Genomic DNA, 7739 nt, shown 5'->3' on the forward strand with positions numbered 1-7739 from the left:
GCCAGTTTTTATTCTAATGCTTTCGTGCCCACAGCTTGATTTTATCAGACTCCAGGCTGATTGGCAGGTTAGTAATTAGACAGCAGTGCTTTCAGTCAGAAAAACCTTTACAAAATGAGCCAGGTTTCCTCATTAGAATGAGTGGTCACTTAGCTATTTCATGTTTGACCAACTTTCAGGCGGCCCTTCAGGCACCTGGCTGCCGCTGGAGACTGTGGCTGGTGTTTTGATAGACAAACCTAAACCCGTTCATCCAGGAGAGTGTTGCTAATTCCACGTGGTTGCTGGGGACGCCCTACCCTTACTGCAGCAATCGCTCCCTGCTCAGGAGGCTTTGGGCCGTCTTTGGGGAACTGCCTATAGCATGTTCTTGGTGGGTGATGATGACATCATGCGGCTAGTGTGTGCACCGGCTCTGAGAGGGGTTCCTAAAAAAGATTGGCGCCCAGGACTAAGGAGACAACATCAGAGAGTTGGGAACTCTGCTGGTTCTCTTGGGAAGGGCATTCTGGCGGATCCCAGGGTTTCCCGCCAGAGACCTTCTGCTGTGCATCCTGATGTCACAGGATGGTGGGTGGAGTCAGAGAGCCAGGACCTGGACTGACTCTGTCTTGTCTCCCGCAGGCCCTGCCGTCCTTTCAGATCCCTGTCTCACCACACATCTACACCAGTATCAGCTGGGCTGCCGCCCCCTCCACGGCCTCCTCCCTCACTCCGGTGAGTGTGCCGGTCTCCGAGTCCCAGGGCTCTGCCACACAGACCCAGTGCTGGGGCCATCTCCTTGCACTGCTCAGCAGCACCCACACTTCGTGAAGATCTCCCCCCGGCCTGGCACTCTCCAGCAGGTCCCAGCCCCTCTTAGCAGGTGGAAGGAGGGGTGCCTGCAGAGAAGAAACCAGGTCATGCAAGTGTATTGCCAAGAAAATCACGAGGCGAGGCCAGGGTCAGTGCCCTGGTAGGCCCGAGTGTCTGTGGTGCTTGTTAAGAAGGGAGAGAATGTGGGGAACCTGGAGGGGAGGAGGGTGGAGGGCAAGCAAGAAGATGGGAGCTGGTGGGGGCTGTGTAGGCCGGATCAGAAATCTCACGGCCACCGGGGACCACTGCTCAGGTGGCTTGCCTCTGAACTAAAATGCACTGGAAGCCACTTGCACCGCCCACCGTGGGTTCTAGTCTTACACGTCTCCGGTGGAAGGGATCACACACTGGGAAGCCTGGGTGCCTGAACGTGGCGTTGAGACAGTGCCATCCCTTCTTTGCTGTCGCCTGTGGTGACTGCCTCTAAGTCTTGAGGGAGCAGCCCCTGAAGTGGCCAGGCCAGCTCCCCTGCCTGTGGCCCCTACTCTCTCATGAGCGTCACTAAGAGGCTTGCTCCTCACTTTCCCGCTCCCCTCACCTGGCCCCTGTTCACCTATGTCTGAAGTGTCCTTCCGGAAAAGGCATGCTGGCCCTCCTGGCACAAGGAGGGGCCCTGCCGGCGTGGCTGCCTGCCCTGTGCTTACGGCCCCTCTCTCTGTGCCCAGGTCCGGAGCAGGTCGCTAAGCTTCAGCGAGCCCCAGCAGCCACCACCTGCCATGAAATCTCACCTGATTGTCACGTCCCCACCCCGGGCCCAGAGCAGCACCAGGTAAGGCCTCTGCTCCCAGCGCCTCCTCCTGGCTTTCGTCCCCACTGTCTCCACTGCGAGCGTGGGCTCTGAGTCCACTGACCCTGGGCTTCAGGGTCAGTCCTGGGAACCAGGCGGGGTGGGGTGAGCCCGGCTGGAGGACACACCGCCTGTTTGCTCAGCCTCACACCTGGCCACTCTCCGGGGCTAACCACCAGCTGGTGACGTGCCCTCATTACTCTCCCTTGGCAGGAAGGCCCGCGGGGAGGCTAAGAAGTGCCGCAAAGTGTACGGCATTGAGCACCGGGACCAGTGGTGCACAGCCTGCCGCTGGAAGAAGGCCTGCCAGCGCTTCCTGGACTGAACTGGCCGGCCGGCTCCCCCTCGCTGCTCCCGGCCCCACGGCAGCCAGATGACAAAAGGCGGACCCGTGAGCCCTCAGCAGACACCTACCGATAAAGAGTGGACACTGGGAGTGTGGGCTCTCTTGGCTAAGGTTTAATACTTAAACCCCTTTTCCCTCCCTTGTGGGCACATTTTATTTTTTAAAAAGAGAAACGAACCTATTTTTCCCCCCCTCAAGGAGGTGAGAGCCAAAACTGACCAAGGGTATTCTGCAGCGAACTAGAGACCAAAGAATGAATGGGCCTCCCTTCCCCACATCCCCTCTCGCCAGGGGATTAGTGTGTAAGCATCAAAAGAAGGAACCGCTCATTCTGTTTCCTGCTGAGTTGGTGAATTCTTTGCTTTCTCAACTCACCCAGAAAGGACTGTGAGCAAGATGAATTTACTTTTCTTAAAAAAAAAAAAAAAGTTTCTGGCTGATGACTCAGAGAGCAGGACCTGCCATTGGAGTGGGAAGAGTGGGGGGTATCTGGGCGGTTTTTTGTTTTTTTTTTGCAGCAAGTCCTTCTCCACCTGAACCCTGGAGAATGGAGAGCTTGTCTCACCAAGCAGCTTCCATGGAAGTAAAAGGACAACCTTCTGGTGACAACTCTCTGAATCTGGGTCCCTTCAGACGTTGGGTGGCATCCCAACACATACTGTGCGGCTGCTTCTCAAAGCCCAGACTCAGCGTTTTTTAAAGACTGTCCCCAAATAGCTGAGCCAAAAGGCTGATCAGAATTCACTTTTTGACATGTGGCGGTCAAACACTACCTTGATATTCTTTCCTCTTTCCTTGAGGAAAAGCGAGAGGGTTTCCGTATCTGTGAAAGCTCTCTGCTAAAACACTTTGTTTTCTTTTATGGTGTATTCAGAAGCCTTTATCTGATTAAAGTTCCCCTTTATTTGGGTGGTAGGTTCCTCTCTGCCTCTGCTTTCACCAGGGATTTCCCCATTTCCCTCCCGAGGCTACAGGCAGGGCTGGTGGGGAAGGAGAGAGAAGAGCATAGGTAGGTAGGTGAGTGGCAGCTTGCCCACCGATGGAGAAGCAGTTGGCAGGTGTCTCATTATTTGATGGCTCAGCTGCCCCTTTGGGAGCAATCTCATCCCTCCCTTAGGTGACAAGTGGGATAGGACACAAGGCAGGAGGCTTCTGGATTTGTTACCCTGGTTGGCCCAGCCCGGTGATGAGGAGGTGTGGTGTGACCTTCCCAGGTACCTGCTAGCACCTTCTTGCCTGAGGACAGGATGGAGAAGGTTAGAGAGAGTGCTGAGGAAATGGAGTGGGGAGGGGATGCCTTCCCAGCTCCTGGCGCTTTAGCCCAGGGTGTTTCTGGAGGCCTCAGCAACTGAGGGGAGCCTGTACTGCATTGCTCAGGAGGTTAATGAGCAAAGCTTGTCTGTGGAGAAGGAGAGAGATGTGGTGAGTTTAGTGCCATGCCCCCAGGGGTTAAGATGGGGTGAGCTGAGCCCCGAGGGAAGGCCCCTGTTGGTTTCAGAGCCTCGCCTTCCTTCCTAGGAACTGTGGCCATTCCCTGGGGCCTGCTTGACCAGCTGCCTTGGACCCATGTCCTAGATGTCAGGGGCTCAGGGAACCCCACCAAGCCACTCTGGGGACAGAGCAGCAGCATCCCCCCCCCTCCCCGTGGGCTGTCATTGAGCCCAGGAGGAAACCTGCCCCAGGGGGAAATACCTGGCTATCCGGAGCTCCTTTGGCCGCTTCCCGTGATGGGAATGTGCATATGCCTCGCTGTGGGAGGCAGGTGGAGTGTGAGGACACCTGCCCACCTGAGAACAGGGGTGTGGCTTGTGAAAGGTGATGGAGACCCGGGTTTGGTGACAGAGGGAAAGACAGTTATGCACAGGTGTCTTGGGTGGTGATGGGGTATATTTTTGTAACTTCGTGAAAAAAGGTATGTGGAATCTCTTCCTCGGTAAAGCTCAAAGCCAGGCCAGCAGGAGGTGGCCCAGGGCTCTCCTTCCTGTCCCTTCAGCCTCCCGGAGAATGAAAAGCTCGTCCTGATTCTACTCACCTCCCACGCTGTGCGTTTTCAGGGCTTCTCGGGGAGGGAAGGGGGGGGGGGGCGTGTGTGAGACGCGGGATGCTGCCCAGCAGGATCTTCCCTTCCCTCCCCTTCCCTTCTCAATCCCATCTTTAGAAAAGCTGTTCTCATTTCCCCCCTCGGTTTGGATTGTGCAGATATAACTGGATATAAAGGTTTTCTCTAAGGGAGGTAGGCTTTTCATGTCTTTGGTACCCAGGGCAGAGAAGGAAGAGAGAAGGAAGAAGTTGACGAAACCATTGAAAAACGGAGGTGGTTTTATTTTTTATTTTATCTTTTGGTGTTTTGTTTTGGTGCAGCTTTCCCTGTCTGCATTTGCTCCTCTCTTATTTCGGGTGGTGGCGGCCCCCTCTGGCCTCCCTCTTCCCGCACCTCAACCTCGTGGCTGTTGTGTTGGTTCTTGACATGTGGTCTGTCCTTGGGGTTACCCCGTTTGTTTCTTCTCGGAGGGTGGGATGGTTTGTGAACCGATCCAGTGATCGTGCCTGGTTTTTTTTCATCTCTGTGTCTCTCTCCCTAACTTCCCGGCCCACCTGGGCAGCAGAATCTGAGAGAAGGTAAGATGCCACAGGTGCACGTTGGAAACTAACAGGACTGATCGTCAAATGCAGTTATTTTTGGGAAACTTTATTTCACCGGCATTACCCTTATTCAAAATACTTCTTGGAGTTACCTTGGGAGTCTGGTGCCTACCGTGACCAGCCTTAATGATACGAAACCTGCCCTCAGGCTTCCTCAGTGCAGAGAGAGTCCCGAATGTCGGTGGCCGAGTGGGGTCACGGGTGGAAAGCACAAGGACTGACTAGTGAGTACAGTAATTGGATTCAATTATGTGATGTTGGAGCTGGCTGGGGAAGCAGTTCTGCAGTTTTAGAGAGCATTTTGAGCTATGTCCACATGGCGATGGTACACCTATGGCTTCTGTCCTTGGAGGACATTATTAATTTGGAGGTGGATACTCTGATTTGTTTGAAGAAATCTGTCCTGTTATTTTCTGCTCCTCCCAGGTTCTGACTTTACCAGGGGCAAAAAAAAACAAAAACAAAAACAAAAACAAACAAACAAAAAAAAACAAACAGAGAGGGAGAGGGAGGGAGATAAATCCCATTTGTGAATTTGTCTTATTGGCGCCTTTTCCCCCAGCTGTCTTCCAAGTATTATTTTTACTGTTAAAAAAGTTTTTTGTTTTTTTTTTTAAATGTGAAATGTAATGTTTTTACAGCAACAATATGAAATATATTTTATAAGGAATAAAATGGTACATAAAATGGTACATTGTCTGATTGAATGTTGTGCCTGTCCCTCCCCTCCCTCCCCACCCCCCTCCACTCCCCCCTTCCCCGCAAAGGATAGATAGCATGTCAGTCATCAGTCACCCTACGGGCAGAGCACGCACATTGATTTGCTTAGAATAACAGTAGGTACCATGATCAGGGACCAGGCCAAGAGTTATGGGCCACCTCAGTAACCCGATGAAGGGGTTACTATTATTATCCCCATTTTACAGATGAAGGGAGTGAGGTTAAATAACCCTCCCAAGGTCACACACTGGGAAATCATGGCACTAGGATTGCAATCCTGGCAGTATGAGTATTTTCTCGGTTGCTTATATTGGCCGTGGGACGCATGTTCTTGGCCATGTTCCCGAGTCTGTTGGGGAGTTGGCAAGTGACTTAGGAGAAGATAAGTTACACGCTACTTACGGGACGAGTTCTGACCTAGGGAGCAACCTGGGCCACTCCCTGAATTCCTCGGTCCCATGTACTGTGATGGCCCAAATGGCCAGTTAGAGCTGGAGGGTGTTGAGAGCAGAAGCAACATGGGACCATGAGGAGTGGGTTCCGAGGACCCCCGAGCAGGGCCTGATGGCAAGGGTGATGGCGCTGTGAGAGGGCCCGGGAGCTTGGTCACGGTTGGTCAAGCCCAGAAGAAGCCCCTGAAGCCGGTGCGGGAGGTTGTCCTTTGGCCTTTCTTCTTGCCTTGAGGTAGAACGGAGGGCTTCCTCCTCCTCCTTCCCTCTGTCCCTGTCCACCCCATCTCTCTAAGAAAGCCCGATAGAATCTGCTGCTTCGGTGCTGGTGGCCCCGCCCCCGCATCTGGTCACTGCCTTGGAGTTGGACGTCCTTCGTTTGCAGCCCTGGGCCCTCGCAGGCTTACCTGATGGCTGCGTCTGCGGACCCCTCACTGTCTGGCTTCTGGTTGTCTGACCCACAGGAGGCCCCGGGCTGGAGTTGGAGGGGCTGAAGGAGAGAGGAGTTGCCTCTCCGGGCCCTGCCTGCGCTGAGCTCAGTGGGTTCAGTGACTCCCCCTCACCCAGGCCCTCCACCTCAGCAGAGCGCCCTACCCTCCCTGACGCTGTAGATGTTGGACTCCTCAGTCACTCTGCCTGGGTGCACCAGGTGTTCCTTGGCTGGACTCTGATAGTCACACACCTTAACATGTTTCGGGTTCAATTGGAGAAAAAAGGACAAACAGCAGGTTTGTCCAGGCTCTGCCCCTCGCCTCACATCCCAGTCCAGTCGTCCCAACCCAGCAGGACCTGCATCTCCTGCAGCTTGTTAAAAATGCCGGTTTCTGCCCTAACAGTTGGTTAGAGCAGCGGTCGCCAACCTTTCGGACCTCACGGACCACCAGAGCATCATCCCGATAGGCCACGGTGCTGGGTTCACTCCCCAGTCAGGGCACATACAAGAATCAACCAATGAGTGCACGAGTAAGTGGAAGGACGAATTAATTTCTCTCTCTCTCTCTCTCTCTCTCTCTCTCTCTCTCTCTCTCCCTACATTTAAAAGTAAAAAAGTTTTAATGCAAATTTCTACTTATCCCTGCTATGTGGAGTCCATGTGTGGTAATTTATTTCTTTTTTTAAATATATTTTATTGATTTTTTACAGAGAGGAAGGGAGAGAGATAGAGAGTTAGAAACATCGATGAGAGAGAAACATCGATCAGCTGCCTCCTGCACATCTCCCACTGGGGATGTGCCTGCAACCAAGGTACATGCCCTTGACCGGAATTGAACCTGGGACCTTTCAGTCCGCAGGCCGATGCTCTATCCACTGAGCCAAACCGGTTTCGGCGGTAATTTATTTCTTGAGGCTAAATTACATCTTCACTTATGGTTCTCTTACATTTCAAGTGCTTGAGTCAGAAACGGGGTGGGGGTGAAGGGTGAGGTGGGGGTGGAGGGTGGGGTGGGACCCAACAACTTGCCCGTTGGTGATGTTGCCGTGCGCAGGGAGTTTCTGAGAACCTCGGCCCCTCTGTCCCGCCCGTCCATCCGCCCCGCTGCATGTGGGACACAGCACAGTCGCGTGTCTGTGCTCACGTCTCTTGCCTGTCATACTTTACATAAAGCAGAGCCACATACTTGTGGCCTCTGCCTCCTGAGAGAGGCAGCTCTGATGGTGCGCTTGGAGTCTGCGCTTCTCGGCGACGTCACTTAAAAACAGCCGGCCAATCTATCGATCATTTGCTCAGTAGAAGTTTAATGGAGAAATAATCTGTTTAAAACAATCCGTCAAAAAGAACAGCTCTTTTACAAACAAGTGATGGCAGTGACAAGTCAAAACCCCAGGCTTGATGTCCTGTTCCATCAACCCACCCCTAGAAGAGGGAGGAGGTGGGTGAGAAGGAAAGACGGGACCATTTACATGTCAGCTGGAGGAATTACAAAAATACACTCTGATG

General features: G+C 53.2%; 1 protein-coding gene across 3 annotated transcripts in view; it reads left to right on the top strand.

Annotated features, from left to right (window-relative positions):
- ZNF395 (zinc finger protein 395) overlaps positions 1-5323 on the top strand; it is a 44734-nt gene extending 39411 nt beyond the window's left edge. For all 3 annotated transcript variants that reach the window (XM_036313171.1, XM_036313172.1, XM_036313170.1), the window contains 3 exons: positions 625-717; positions 1521-1624; positions 1856-5323. In XM_036313171.1, coding sequence (XP_036169064.1) covers positions 625-717; positions 1521-1624; positions 1856-1967 — 309 coding nt within the window. In that variant the 3' untranslated portion in view covers positions 1968-5323. The remainder of the gene's footprint in view (positions 1-624; positions 718-1520; positions 1625-1855) is intronic.
- Positions 5324-7739: the final 2416 nt, after the last annotated feature.

This window comes from Myotis myotis, unplaced genomic scaffold, assembly GCF_014108235.1.
Source record: "Myotis myotis isolate mMyoMyo1 unplaced genomic scaffold, mMyoMyo1.p scaffold_m19_p_6, whole genome shotgun sequence".
Taxonomy (NCBI): Eukaryota; Metazoa; Chordata; class Mammalia; order Chiroptera; family Vespertilionidae; genus Myotis; species Myotis myotis.